The 16,349-nt window shown below is 35.4% G+C and overlaps 1 protein-coding gene across 1 annotated transcript in view; it reads right to left on the bottom strand.

Annotated features, from left to right (window-relative positions):
- The window catches only part of CCDC172 (coiled-coil domain containing 172), a 58,114-nt gene that overhangs the window by 16,968 nt on the left and 24,797 nt on the right, over positions 1-16,349 (bottom strand). The window contains exons 4-5 of the mRNA XM_039237346.1: positions 16,212-16,328; positions 14,928-15,093 (exon numbers count right to left, since the gene is read on the bottom strand). Of these exons, the coding sequence (XP_039093277.1) occupies positions 14,928-15,093; positions 16,212-16,328 (283 nt within the window). The remainder of the gene's footprint in view (positions 1-14,927; positions 15,094-16,211; positions 16,329-16,349) is intronic.

Below are 16,349 nucleotides of genomic sequence, written 5' to 3'. Positions count from 1 at the left end.
AAACTGTTTCTAATAAACTGACCAGGATTCATTAAGCAACAACTAGGTACAAAAGAATTAGTTAACTGATGGTTGGACCACCAAAATTAATTCAAAATAATATAATATCACTAAGTAAAACAAGATTCCCAATAAGATAATAAGAAAACTATACCCTTCGTAACTAAAGCATATTTAAAATGACATTCCCCAGTACTCACTATATGGCTACAAACTTCCACAGTATTTGTAATACTATTTCTTCTACCTAGAATGCCTTTCCTCTCTTTACTCCCACAATAAACTCCAATTCATCCTTTAAGATGCATCTCCTAATTTTTCAAAAGGTAAACAATAAATTCAGATGCAAAATTTCTAACACATGACACTAAATAATTAGCTACCTTCCTTAATTTACTAAGAGCTCATATAAATCAGTAAGAAGAAAAATGCAGAAAGATGAACAAAGAACATGAGCAGACTGTTCACAGGAAAACAAAAAGAAATATAAATGGTCAATAAATTCAGATAAATAAATTCAACATCATGCAACAATCAAAGAAATGCTAATTAAACCAACACATAAAATAATATATTTTATTTGTCAGATTGGCAAAGATTAAGGTCAGTCATAATGCCCAGACTGGTAGTGGTAGAGGATAATCATATAGGAAAACAGGAACTCACCTATAGAGTTGGTAGGAAAATTAATTAATTCAGTGCTTTAAGGAATATAATTTGGTATTGAGCCTCTTAATATTTTCCTCTGATCTAGCAGTGTCTTTAGTAGATTTTACCACACAAATAGAGTCACAGAAGTATAGGGAGATATATACTCAGATAGTTAGAGGCCCCTATTGATGGTCATGTCATGTGGGTTGCCTTCTGATTTTTATTTTATTTTTACGTTTTTTTTAATGTTTATTTATTTTTGAGAGAGAGAGACAGAGTGTGAGCTGGGATGGAGAGACAGGGAGACACAGAATCCGAAGCAGGCTCCAGGCTCTGAGCTGTCAGCACAGAGCCCGACATGGGACTCAAACTCACAAGCTGTGAGATCATGACCTGAGCCGAAGCGTAACAGACTGAGTCATCCAGGCGCCCCAACCTGATTTTTAGTTTTATCTTGTTTTGTTTTCTTCTAAAATTACCACCAGTCCTTCTACCTGTGCACCTTCCTATCTTCTCTGGGAACTATGCTTCCCTCTTGAATTTTCACCTCTACTTCTCCATGGTCTTTGATCCACCAGCATTTAATATGTTCAAATACCTCTCATATCAAAACAACATTTCTCCACTAAAAACCCTCCACTGACCTCACACCACTCTGGCTTACTGGACTCTCTATCTTCTCCAGAGAAACTTAGCTTCAAGGACTTGTGTACACTCATGACCACCATTTCCTCTTCTCCCACTGCTCAACCCATTTCACAACCTGGTTTCTGCCCTTTCTTACTACCTTCATCTGTTGGCTTTCCCTAAAGATAAGGAGGGACCTCCAATTTGCTGCTTCGTAGTCCTTATGGACAGATTGGCAGCAAGTAATGTGGATTGATCACTCTCTCAAACGCTCTCTCCCCAAGGTGAATTCCTCGTCACACAGTAATGTTTCCTGCCTACTTCTCAAGCTCTTTGCTGACTTTTTCCTTTTCCTTGCTTTGAAAATCATGGTGTTCCTCAGGGTTTTATTATTTTATTTCAATAATTTTTTCCTGGATGACTCCCAGATTTAATAGTTGCAGCCCAAACCTCTCTCTGTGCTCTTGACTTATACACCCAACTTTCCAACATTTACACTCAGATCTGTCACTTGGCTAATCTCTATCAGCCTGAGACTTCAGTCTGAACGTCACTTGCTTGGAGAGATCTTCTTCAACTCCTAGTCCACATTAAGTTCCCTTATTATATGTTTTCACATCATTTTATACTTCTCCTTTTGAAGCAGTTATTAATTCATAATTATCTCTTTCATACTGTTGGAGACAGAGCATTAAACAAAACGAAGTCCTGCCATTACAGAGTTTAAAGTCTCATATAAAAATGCTATAAGGTACCTAGAGCCAGGCTTTGTGAAAGTACAACGACCAACAGTACCAGGTACCAAGGAAGCAAATCTACTAAAATAAATTCATATTTCTGGAAGAAAGGACACAAAATACAAGGCTCCTACAGTATTCTGGTATCAAGGACTTTTTTCTTCATTTTTATATATGAATACTTTACATAAAGTACATCCATTTACAACATACAATCCTATGAGTTTTGGCTGTCACAATACACTCCTGAAACCACCACCACAATCAAGAAATTATATATACAATTTTTATCAATCCCTAAAGCGTCCGCTGCATCTTTACAATTTGTTTATTCTCACCCAGGCAACCACTGATTGGCTTGTCACATGCCTGCTTGTTGTCACATACAGTTTGCATTGTATGTAGTATGTGTTCTTCTGTATCTAGCTTTTTTCATTCATAGTATCATTTTGAGATGCATCCATGTTGCCTATAAGCAGATGTTTTTTATATCACTGAGTATTCCTATGGCAATTTTGTTTATCCGTTTACCACTTAATGGACATTTAAGTTATGTTCAGTTTTTGGCTGTTGTGAATAAAGTTACTAAAAACTTAGTGTGGACGTATGTTTTAATTCTTTGGTGTATCTAGTTGTAGAAGGGCTGGGTCATACAGTAAATGTATGCTCTATGTTTTAAGAAATTGCAAAAACAATTTTCAAAAGTGGTTGTACCATTTATTTTACATTCTCATCACTACCATATTAATTCCAGATGCTTCACATTCTTGCCAACACTTGACGTGACCAGTCTTTTTAATTTTAATTAAATGGATGTACAGTGCTTCTGCATTGTGGTTTTAATTTGTATTTTCCTGATGACTAAAGATGTTGAGTATCTTTTCATATGTCATTGGTGCATGCCCTTTTGTGAAGTTCAAATCTTTCCCCCCTTTTATAACCAGTTTTGTTAACTTATTAAGTTGTACAAGTTCATTATATTCTAGATAACAGTACACTGGCAGATATATGTATTGCAAATATTTTCTCTAAGTCTGTGGCTGGTCTTTTGATTTTCTTTATAGTGTTTTTTTCAAATTTATTTTAAATCCAATGTAATTTTTTTTTTCTTTCATGGCTCATGTTTCTGTGTGTCATCTCATTGCTTATCCCAAGATGGCAAAGATTTCCCATTATGTTTTCTTCTAGAAGTTTCATAATTTTAGCTTTTATCTTTAGGTGTGTGCCCCTTCTGAGTTAACTTTTAATATGGTGTGAAGATTTAACAATAATTGTTTTGCAATGGATGTCCAATAGTTCCAGCACCATTTACTGAAAAGACTTTCCTTTCTCCATGGAATTGCCATGCTACCTTTGTTGAAAATCAACTGACCCTATATGCACAGGGCTATTTCTGGACTCCTTTATTCCAGTGGTACATATGTGCCTATTTTTAAGCCAATGACACATTATCTTGATTACTATACCTTTTTGGCAAAATTTGAAATCAGGGCATATAGACTCCTAAATTTAGTTTTTAAAAAAGTTGTTTTGGCTATTCTAGGTAACTTCCATTTCCATATAAGTATTAGAATCAGCTTGTCAAGGCATAATAAAATTTAATGGGACTTATACTGAGATTCTGTTGAACCTATGATCAATTTGAAGAGAACTATTAATAAAATTGAGTTTTCTAATCCATGAACATGACAGATCTTTTTATTTAGGTCTTCCTTAATTTCTATCAGCAATGCTCTGTAGTTTACAGTGTAGAAGTCCCTGATGTCTTTTGTTAAATTTCTTTCCATTTTGTTTTTTTTAGGCTGTTTGAATGTTATTTTTATTCTACTTTTCAATTGTTTGCTGTTAGTATATAAAAAAAGCAACTGATTTTAAAACATATACCTTGTATTCTATAGCCTTACTACATTGACTTACTAATTTTAGTAATTGTTTTGTAAATTCCTTATAATTTTCTATGTAGCAAGCATGTAACCTGTAAATAGAGGCAATTTTATTTTTATACTTTCTGATCTTTATATGTTTCTTTTTCCTTATTTCATTGAAATAGTTAAAATGGCTAGGACATCCAGAGCCATACTGAATAGAAGTGAAAAGAATGGGCATCCTTGCCTTATTCTCAATTGTTGTGGGAAAGTATTTAATATGTCACCATTATGCATGATATTGGTATTCAATATTTCACCATTAAGTGTAATAGTAGCCATAAGCTTTTCATACAGGTTATCAGGTTGAGAAAGTTCCCTTCTACTCATGGTTTTCTGAGTTATATAGGACCGTAATGATCCATTTACCAGTTCCCTTTTCCAGTCCTTTGTTACAGCTGTCACATATGCATGTGACATACAAGTATACAAACTGTCTCTACATACATTATAAATTCCACAAGACAATATATTTTTTGCTTTAAGCAATCATGTGTATTTTTTAAGAACAGGAGAAAAAATAGGTGTTTATATTTATCTCTATATTTTCCATTTCTGATTATTTTAATTCATTCAGTATGACCTGAGTTTCTCTTTAGTGTCATCTTTGCTTCTACTTAGAGGACTTCCTTTGGTATTTCTTGTTGGTAAAGCATGATGGCATTGGATTCCCTTAATTTTTACTTATCTGAAAATGTCTTTATTTTAACTTCATTTTTGAAGGATATTTTCACTGATTAGAGAAAATTTTCTTCCAATACTTTCAAGATGTTATTCCACTGTCTTCTGGATTTCATTACTTATACTGACAGGTACATAGTCATTAGATTTATTATTCCCTGTTTTCAAAATTTTCTCTTTAGCTTTTCAATTGTTGGACTATTATTAGGTTAGTAGGCATGGATTTCTTTGAATTTCTCCAATTTGGGTTTGCTAACTTCTCAAATCTGTAAATTAATGTCTTTTAGAAAATTTAAGAATTTTTCTGCCACGATTTCTTCATATATATTTTCTGCTAATTCTAGTTCTTCTCCTTCAGAGACTCCAATTACATGAATGTTAGAACTTTTAAAACTATCCCACAAGTCCCTATGTTTCTATTTTTTTGTTGTTTCATTTTATTTATCTTTGCGTTTTCAGATTGGACAATTTCTATTGATCTATCTTCATGTTCACTGGCTCTTCTATCAGCTCCATTCTGCTATTAAACTCATTTGGTGACTCTTTTTTTAAGGTATGATTATCCTCATTTTATTATTTTTATTTTTTAATTAATTTATTTAAATCCAAGATAGTTAAAATACCATGTAGTATTTGCTTCAGGAGTAGAACCCATGATTCATTATTTACATGTAACACCCAGTGCTCATCCCAACAAGTGCCCTCCTTAATGCCCATCACCCATTTAGCTCATCCACCCACCCACCTCTCTCCAGCAACCCTCAGTTTGTTCTCTGTATTTAAGACTCTGGTATGGTTTGCCTCCCCCCCTGTCTCTTTTTTTAAGTTTATTTATTTATCCTGAGGGAGGAAGGGCAGCAAAAGAGGGAGGGAGAGAGAATCCTAGGGAGGCTCTGCACTGCCAGCATAAAGCCAAACACAAGGCTCAATCCACGAACCCTGAGATCATGAACTGAGCCAAAATGGTCAGATGATTAACTAACTGAGCTTCTCAGGCCCCCCTCCTTCACTATTTTTATCTTATTTTTCTTTCCTTTCCCCTATGTTCATCTGTCTTGTTTTTTAAATTCCACATAGGAGTGAAATTGTATGATATTTGTCTTTCTCTGGCTGACTTATTTTGCTTAGCATAATACACACTAGTTCCAACCACACTGTTGAAAATGGCAAGATTTCATTTTTTTTTTGATCACCAAGTAATATTCCATTGTACATATATACTACATCTTCTTTATCCATTCATCAGTGAATGTATATTTGGGTTCTTTACATAATTTGGCTATTGTTGATAGTGCTGGTATAAATATTGGGGTGCATGTGCCCTTTTCAATCAGCATTTTTGTACCCATTGGATAAATACCTTGTAGTGCAATTGCTGAGTTATAGGGTAGTTCTGTTTTTAACTTTTTGAGGAACATCCATAATGTTTTCCAGAGTGGCTGCACCACTTTGCATTCCCATCAACAGTACAAAAGTGTTCCCCTTTCTCTGCATCCCTGCCAACATCTATTGTTTCCTGAGTTCCTAATTTAGGCCATTCTGACAGGTATGAGGTGGTATCTCATTGTGATTTTGATTTTGATTTCCCTGATGATGAGTGATGTTGAGCATCTTTTCATGTGTCTCTTAGCCATCTGGATGTCTTCTTTGGAAAAGTGTCTATTTATGTCTTCTGCCCATGTCTTCATTGGATTATTTGTTCTTTGGGTATTGAGTTTGATAAGTTCTTTATAGTTACTAACCCTTTACCCAATATGTCATTTGCAAATGTCTTCTATTCTGTCAGTTGCATTTTAGTTTTGTTTCCTGCACTGTGCATAAGCTTTTAATCTTGAGAAGGTCCCAATAGTTCATTTTTGCTTTTGTTTCCCTTGCCTCTGGAGACATGTCTAGTAAGAAGTTACTGTGGCCAAGGTCAAAGAGGTTGCTCCTTGTTTTCTCCTGCATGATTTTGAGGGTTTCCTGTATTACATTTAGGTCTTTTACCCATTTTAAATTTATTTTTGTGTCTGGTATAAGAAAGTCTTCTAGTTTCATTCTTCTGCATGTCACTGTCCAGTTTTCCCAGCATAATTTGCTGAAGAGACTGTTTTTCCCATTGGATATTCTTTCCTGCTTTGTCAAAGATTAATTGTCCATAAATTTGTGGGTCCATTTCTGGGTTCTCTTCTGTTATATTGATCTATGTATCTATTCTTGTGCCAGTGCCATACTATCTTGATTATTATAGCTTTGTAATACAGCTTGAAGTCGGGAACTGTGATGCCTCCAGTTCTGGTTTTCTTTTTCAACAATACTTTGACTATTCAGGTCTTTTTTGGTTCCATACAAATTTTAGAATTATTTGTTCTAGCTCTGTGAAGAATTCTGGTGTCATTTTGATAGGGACTGCATTGAATGTGTAGATTGTTTGGGTAGTATAGACATTTTAACAATACTTGTTCTTCCAACCCATGAGCATGTGATGTTTTCTACTTCTTTGTGTCTTTTTCAATTTCTTTCATAAGCTTTCTATAGTTTTAAGCATACAAATCTTTTACCTGTTTGGTTAGGTTTATTCCTAGGTATCTTATGGTTTCAGGGCAATTGTAAATGGGATCGATTCCTTGATTTCTCTTTCTGCTGCTTCATTATTGATGTATAGAAATGCAACCAATTTCCGTATTATTTCTTTATTATTTCCCTTGTTTTTTTTTTTTCTGCTGGCTTTACGCTTTATTTGCTGTTCCTTTTCTAGCTCCTTTTGGGTGTAAGCTTAGATTGTGTTTTTGGGACCTTTCTCCCTTCTTGAGATAGGCCTGAATTGCAATATACTTTCCTCTTAGGACTGCCTTTGCTGCATCCCAAAGTGTTTGAACTGTCATTTTTTTTTTTTTTTTACAAATAGTTTATTGTCAAATTAGTTTCCACATAACACTCAGTGCTCATCCCCACAAGTGTCCTCCTCCATGCCCATCCCCCCCTCCCCCCACATCCATCAGTCCTCAGTTTTTGTCATCATTCAAGAGTCTCTCATGGTCTGTCTCTCTCCCTTTCCCCCACCATTTCCCCCCTTCTTCTCCCCCTTGGTCCTCAGTCAAGTTCCTCCTAATCCTCCTATACGTGCAAACATATGATATTTGTCCTTCTCTGCCTGACTTATTTCGCTCAGCATAACACCCTCAAGGTTCATCCATGTTGCTACACATGGCCAGATTTCATTGTTTCTCATTGCCATGTAGTATTCCATGGTATAGAAAAACCACATCTTCTTGATCCATTCATCTGTTGATGGACACTCAGGCTCTTTCCATGTTTTAGCTATTGTGGAGAGTGCTGCTATGAACATTGGGGTACATGTGCTCCTATGCCTCTGCATTTCTGTATCCCTTGGGTAAATTCCTAGCAGTGCTATTGCTGGGTCATAGGGGAGTTCTATTGTTAGTTTCCTGAGGAACCTCCACACTGTTTTCCAGAGGGGCTGTACCAGTTTACATTCCCACCAACCGTGGAGGAGGGTGCCCGTTTCTCCACATCCTCGCCAGCATCTAGAGTTCTCTGATTTGCTCATTTTAGCCACTCTGACTGGCGTGAGGTGGTATCTCAGTGTGCTTTTGATTTGTATTTCCCTGATGAGGAGGGATGCTGAGCATCGTTTCATGTGTCTGTTGGCCATCTGGATGTCCTCTTTGGAGAAGTGTCTGTTCGTCTTCTGCCCATTTCTTCACTGGGTTGTTTTTTTGGATGTGGAGTTTGGTGAGTTCCTTATAGATTCTGGATATTAACCCTTTATCTGTTATGTCATTTGCAACTATCTTTTCCCATTCCGTTGGTTGCCTATTAATTTTCTGGGTTGTTTCCTTGGCTGTGCAGAAGCTTTTAATCTTGATGAGGTCCCAATCATTTATTTTTGCTCTTGATTCCCTTGCTTTTGGGGATGTGTCAAGTAAGAAGTTGCTGCGGTGGAGGTCAAGGAGGTTGTTTCCTGCTTTCTCCTCTAGGGTGTTGATAGTTTCCTGTCTCACGTTCAGGTCCTTTATCCATTTTGAGTTGATTTTTGTGCATGGTGTGAGAAAATGATCTAGTTTCATTCTTCTGCATGTTGCTGTCCAATTCTCCCAACACCATCTGTTAAAAAGGCTGTCTTTTTTCCATTGGATATTCTTTCCTGCTTTGTCAAAGATCAGTTGGCTGTATACTTTTGGGTCCACTTCTGAGTTCTCAATTCTGTTCCATTGGTCTATGGGTCTGTTTTTGTGCCAATACCATACTGTCTTGATGATGACAGCTTTGTAGTAGAGGCTAAAGTCTGGGATGGTGATACCTCCCGTTTTGGTTTTATTTTTCAGTATTACTTTGGCTATCGGGGTCTTTTGTGGTTCCATACAAATTTTTGGATAGTTTGTTCTAGTTTTGAGAAGTATGCTGGTGCAATTTTGATTGGAATTGCATTGAACGTGTAGAGTGCTTTAGGTAGTAATGACATCTTAACTATATTTATTCTTCCTATCCATGAGCATGGAATGTTTTTCCATTTCTTTGTGTCTTCTTCAATTTCCTTCATAAGTTTTCTATAGTTTTCATCATACAGATCTCTTGTATCCTTGGTTAGGTTTATTCCGAGGTATTTTATGGTTTTTTGTGCAACTGTGAATGGGATCAGTTTCTTGATTTCTCTTTCTGTTGCTTCATTGTTGGTGTATAAAAATGCAACCGATTTCTGTACGTTGATTTTGTACCCTGCAACTTGGCTGAATTCTTGGATCAGTTCTAGTAGGCTTCTGGTGGAATCTGTCGGGTTTTCGATGTAGAGTATCATGTCATCTGCGAAGAGGGAAAGTTTGACTTCCTCTTTGCCAATTCTGATGCCTTTGATTTCCTTTTGTTGTCTGATGGCTGATGCTAGGACTTCCAGCACTATGTTAAACAACAGTGGTGAGAGTGGACATCCCTGTCATGTTCCTGATCTCAGGGGGAAAGCTCTCAGTTTTTCCCCGTTGAGGATGATGTTTGCTGAAGGCTTCTTATAGATGGCTTTGATGATGTTTAAGTAGGTTCCTTCTATCCCAACTTTCTCTAGAGTCTTTATTAAGAAGGGATGCTGTATTTTGTCAAATGTTTGAACTGTCATTTTTTAATTTTCATTTGCTTCCAGGTATTTTTTTTCTAATTTCTTCTTTAATTTCCCGGCTAACATATTCATTCTTTAACAGGATGTTCTTAAACCTCTGTGTATTTGAGGGCTTTCTAAATTATTTTTTGTGGTTGATTTCAAGTTTCACAGTGTTGTGATCTGAAAATATGCATGGTATGATGTTGATCTTTTTGTACCTGCTGAAGGCTGATTTGTGACCCAGTATGTAATCTATTCTGGAAAATGTTCCATGTGCACTCAAGAATGTGTATTCTGTTGCTTTAGGATGAAATATTCTGAATATATCTGTTAAGTCCATCTGGTCCAGTGTGTCATTCAAAGTCATTGTTTTGCTTCGGTGATCTGTCCATTGCTGAAAGTGGGGCACTAAAGTCTATGATTATGGTATTATTATCAAGGAGTTTATGTTTGCTATTAACTGATTTATGTATTTGGGAGTTTAAGTTGGGGGTATTAATATTTAAAATTGTGAGATCTTGATAGATAGATGCCTTAATTATGACATAATGCCCTTTTTCTTCTCTCGTTACAGTCTTTATTTTAATATATAGTTGTCTGATAGATGTTTCTCCATCCCTTCACTTTCAATCTGCATGTGTCTTGCAGCAAAGGTTATATTCCCTCTGGGTGCACCTCTGTCCCCTGATGTTGAAGGCCTTTTTCTCGGACCTACAGGATCTTTTGTCCTGGGGGAGGCAGTATGTCCTCTTCCAAAAGTACTCTGGGAAGGGAAATTTCTCTCTTAATGCACCCCGGAGATCTCTGCACCATGCTATGCAGTCTGCAGCCAGCTCTCTCCTCCCCAGGAGCTAATGCCACAGCTCTACTATGGAGAAAGTCAAGCACTTTGAAAACCTCAGAGTTTGAGCTCCAAACACTGTTTGCAAAAAACAAACAGACAAAAACAAAAAACACAAAAAAGCCCTGCAACACCCAGTACTTCTCACTCTCCAGTCTGTGGTCCAGAGAGGTTTTCCTCTTGTACAAACCAATGCCGCATTCTCTTAACCCCTCTTGCTTTCCCTTTTATCTCTCCGTGAAAAGGGTTCAGGACTGTGGTTTTTCTCTCCCCCCAATTCATTTCCATGCACCTCACAACTATCACACTGTCTCCCTCCAACCTTGGAGACAGTCTGCAGATCAACTTCCTGGGTGTTCTAAGTGATCTGACCTCAATACAGCTGAATTTGAAGGACTAGGAAAGTCCAGGGTCCCCCTACTTCTCTGCCATCTTAACTCCTCACATATTAACATTTTTATTTCAAATAACGTATTTTGCCATTAAAAATGTTCATCATTTTTTTATACTTTCTATTTCTCCACTGATATTACCAGTCTTTTCATCTATTGCAAGTGCATTTTCCTCACTCATTGAGCATAGCTCAATAATAGCTGTTATAAAATATTTGATAATTCCAATATCTAGATCACTGTGAGTTTGGCATCTCATGGTTTTCTTATGATACTAGATCACTTTTCACTAATTCTTCAGAAGTCGAGTGATTTTGGATTGCATCCTTAACACTAAGAATATCATGTGTGGAGACTTTTGATTTGTTTTGATAATAGCCATCCTAAAAGAGTGAAGTGGTTTTGATTTCCATTTCTCTAATGACTAGCAATGCTGAGCATCTTTTCCTGTGCTTATTGGCCATATTTTTGGAGAAATGTTTATTCAAGCCCTTTGCCCATTTTTAATTAGGTTGTTTTCCTAGTGTTGAGTTGTAGTCCTTCATATATTCTGGACACTAGGGGAACCTGGCAGTCTCAGTTGATAGAGCATGTGACTCTTGATCTCGGGGTCATGAGTTTGAGTTCCATATTGGGTGCAGAGACTACTTTAAAAATATTCTAGATATTAATCCCTTATCAAAGATTGGGTTTGCAAATACTTTTTTCTATAAGAAAACAGAACCCATTATTTCTGGGTGTTTCGTTTTTATTCTCTAGAGAGTGTCTTTTAATATACAAAAGATCTTAATTTTAATGAAATATAGTTTATGTATTTTTTCTTTTGTTGTCTGTACAAACAACAGAAATCACCTCCAATTCCAATATGATGCAGTGTTTCCTATATCATTTCTTCTAAAAGCTTTATTGTTTTACTTCATAAACTTTAGACTTTGGTCCATTTTAGATAAGTTTTCTATATTCTGTACAGTAAGGACCTAACTTCATCTTTTGAATGTGGTATCTAGTTTTCTGTACCATTTCTTGAAAAGACTGTCCTTTTCCATTGAATAGTCTTGGTACTCTTATTAAAAATCATTTGGGGGCGCCTGGGTGGCTTAGTCGGTTAAGCGTCCGACTTTCGCTTAGGTCATGATCTCGCAGTTCGTGGGTTTGAGCCCCGCGTTGGGCTCTGTGCTGACTGCCAGCTCAGAGCCTGGAGCCTGTTTCGGTCTGTGTCTCCCTCTCTCTCTGACCCTCCCCTGCGCACGCTGTCTCTCTCCTAGAAATAAATTAAAAAAAAAAAAATCATTTGACCACATACATGAGGGTTTACTTTTGGGCTCTCTATTCCACTCTGTTTTTATATATGTCTGTCGTTATTCTACTACCATCCTGTTTTGATGACTGCAGCATTTTAATAAGTTTTGAAATCAGAAAGTGTGAGTCCTTCAACTCTATTCTTAATTTTTATTTTTCAAGATAGTTTTGGCTCTTTGGGATTCTTTAGGATTCTATATAAATTTTAGGATTGGTTTTTCTATTCATGAAAAAGATGCTGTTGGAATTTTGATAGGGATTACATTGAATCTACAGATCATTTTGGGTAATAATGTCATTTAACAATATTAAGTTTTCTAATCCATTAATATGGGATGTCTTTCAATTTACTTAGGTCTTATTTCATTTCTTTGAGCAAAGGTTTATATGGTTTTCAGTGCACTAGTCTTTCACCTCCTAGGTTAAATTTCACCTCTTAAATATTTATTCTTTTGGATGCTATTGTAAATTGAATTTTTAAAAAATTTTCCTTTTTGGATCACTTATGGCTCATACATAGAAATGCAACTTATTTCTGTGTGTTGATTTTGCATACTGCACTTTGCTGTATTTATGAGCTCTAGCAGTTTTTTGTGGTGTCCCTAGGTGTTCTATATATACAAGCATATCATATGGGCACAGAAAACATTCTACTTCTTCCTTTCCAATTTGGATGCCTTTCATTTTCTTTTCTTGCCTAGTTGATTTGGCTAAAATTCCCAATACTATGTTGAATAGAAATGGTGATATCCATTTCTTTTCACAGAAAGTTAGTTTTAGAGTATGTGCCTACTTAACTCTATTTAACTTTATATTCTACACTTGTAGTTCTTGAATAGTACCCATTAATATCACCTAAGGGATTTACAAAAAAGTTATGTTCTCTCTCCTCCCCTACAGAGATTCTCATTCAATAGGTCTGGGATGAGATTCAACATTTTGAAGTTTTTAAATCTTCCCAGATGTGTGCCCCTGTCCTACACTCTCTACCCAAAGTAATTCATCTCTGAGAACCTTATTTCCTTCACCTATCAAATGAGACTAAAAAGTATAATCACCACATTTTCTGAGACCTTATTATGTGCCAGGCAGCATTCTATGTGCTTCAGTATAATCTCATTGAATTCTCACAACAATCTTTACTAAGGTCATTACTACTAACCCCCATATTTACAGATGGGGAAGCTGAGCCAAAGAAAAGCTAAACATCTTGCCCCAAATCACACAATTATTAAATGGTTAAATTAAGATTTAAATTAAATCTACATGACATTAGTGTTTATAATCTTTAGGATGATGATGATGATTGTTATATAGTATAAGCCCAATAAATACTAATTAAAATAATAGTTGTCATAAGCAAAGAAAACAATAAATTGTTCATACTGATAGCTTCAAGTCAGTAAAATAGTTAAATGTGTTTATTATTCTCCATTTACTAAAATCATCAAAATAACAGTACATTAGAAAGGCTTCCATTAAAAACTAATTTTCCATTTAATATCACTTATATTTTCATTCTCTACTTCCTCAATTCACACTGACTCCAATCTATTACTACCAGTCTTCCTCTACTACTCTACCCTACAATACTGCTCTTGACATCTGATCGCCAGATTAACATCCTATTTTGATTTCCACTAATTTGAGGAAAATATTTTTTTGCTTTTAGTTTCCAAAATATTACTCTCTGCTGGTTCTCCAGATATTTTTGACTACTCTGTCTTATTCTTGTTTCTTTTCCTAAATGTTGTGCTTTCCCAGTTTCTGAATTTGGTCTTCACTCCTCATTTGTGTCCCCTCTATATAGTTTGCCTGAATGATATCACAAATTCCTCTGGATTCAGTCCCAAGCCTAATAATATTCTAGCTCTGATCTCTTACTAGTTTCACAACCAAATTTTCCCCTGCCACCTGGGCCTCTCCCTCTGTATATTTCATAGATATCTCCAATTAAAAATGCCTGAAACAAAACTCAATCTTTTTGTCCAGAAAAGGCTATACTTCAAACAGGCTTCTTTCTCTACCTCTGCTCTTCCTCCTGGTACCATATTATACCCAATCTCTGAGGTCTGAAAACTATGTTTCATCCCTAACTTTCTCTACTTCTATTCACATTTATCCATGATAAAGTCCTGTCATTATTCCTAAATATCTCTTTAATTCACTCCCTCTTCTCCTTGGCAATGACTTTAGTTCAGAATCTTATCACAGATGGTAATAACCATATAGTGTTCCTGAAATGAAATTCTCCCTACTCCACTGTGTAACCTTGTTTCCTAGTTTAAATGGTATTGATGGTAAAATGAGGATCATTGCACCAGTCCTACCCCATTATAGCTTCTATCACATTGTACTATAAATATCTGCTTCCATATTTGATTGTTCCACACTTCAGTTTTATATCCTGATGACCTACAACAGTGCCTATCACATAACAGAGAGTATACAGATATTTGCTTATTGAATGAATGACTAAATGCTCATGTCACACCCCTTTCTAAAGAACTTGAGACTGCTCACAATTAAAGATACACTTTCACTAGGATAATTAAGAAAAAGGTAAAGAAATCCATAACCTAAATTGTTTACGAAAAAGTTAAATTTCTAGAAAATCCATTGATTCAAAATAAGTTAATTTCATTAGTAACAGATAAATGAGGTGATACTTCATACTCATACCCCTTTTCAAAATGTCTGCCTGGTTTTCTAGGTCAGATATTTCAATCTGGACATTTTCTTTTATCAAAAGCTCTCTTTTCTTTGCTACTTCATACTCATTATTGAAGTCTGTAATTTCCTTAATAAATTTTTCCTCCACCTCTGTCATTTTTTTCTTTGTAGCCTCCTGAAAAACAGAAACAAAAGATAAAATATTTAGTGATTTAAATAAAGTGCAATCATTTGGAATTATTAACAACAAAAATATAAAATTATATTTCCTGATATTATTATAAAGCGCTTTACTCCTCCAACAATATTAATTTAAAAAAGCTGAAGCTATTACATAATGACAACCAACTGAAAGTTTTACCCTTAATGTTTTGGGAGTATCTTTGATGTAGAAATTCTACTACATATCATTATATCTGTGTTTGTGTGTTAAACTTAGAGCCATATGTGCCATTTTGTCACTGCAATATGAAATTGGGTAAAATAATTAAGTGTCCAAACTTGAAAATAAAAATCTATAGTCAAAGAAATGCTAAAGAAAAAAACAAATAAACAAATAAGGAAATCCAACGAAACCTTTTAAAATATAGGTAAAATTCTGTATTTATTTCCAACTCAGTTCTACTTAATAGTTTACATTTTATGAAACATCAACGTGAAGAAGAAATACAAATTTCCAAAAACTCTGGGCAATTCTAGAATCTAAATAGTACTTTATTTTTCTATATTTTCAAAAAAATGTCCACTAATTGTGAACGACATTGAGAAACTGCCCATATACCTAACCACCAAGTCTGTTGATTCTGAAATCAAATATTTTTAGGTATTTTTAAATATATTTCCTTTTGAAATGTCAATTAACTATAAGCCACATTCCTAAACTGGCCCTGTTACTTAAAGCTCCTGCATCACTGGTTCTGACTTAAGATAAAAAGATAAACAAAATCTATCTTTTCACCAAGATCCACAAATATGCCTAAAGTGTGAACCTCTCTGCCTTTCAAAAGCATTAAAACCAAGGTCTCAAGCCTGAGCAATTCAAATCAGTTTCACCATTTTTTTAAATGCTTATTATAATTGCAAATAATTTCTATATTGCATCCCTGCCAATAGAACTCTTTCAAACTATATTACTCTACCAACTGGTTTTAAATAGCACTTAATACTTTCCATATCTGAACAGGACTATCTGCCAATATGCATAGATAATTTTCTAAAAGTACACCTAAGTGTATTTAACTACTTTTCAATACAGTTTGTGAAATAGACATTTCTAAGCAGCTGAAGGCTTACAAAGGTTTGGAGAAGCATATTCCTCTGGTTTGTAATTTCACCACACTGTCTTTCTAAGGCATTTTCATGAATTTTCCAAAGCTGTAAGAGGAAGTTTTTTTCAGAAAACTGCTGAACCTTTAACGTGAAAAAACGGAA

The sequence above is a fragment of the Hyaena hyaena genome, unplaced genomic scaffold, assembly GCF_003009895.1.
Source record: "Hyaena hyaena isolate Hyena2069 unplaced genomic scaffold, ASM300989v1 scaffold_124, whole genome shotgun sequence".
NCBI lineage: Eukaryota > Metazoa > Chordata > Mammalia > Carnivora > Hyaenidae > Hyaena > Hyaena hyaena.
The sequence above is the reverse complement of the archived record's forward strand: the minus strand, read 5'-3'. Positions and strand labels throughout refer to the sequence as shown.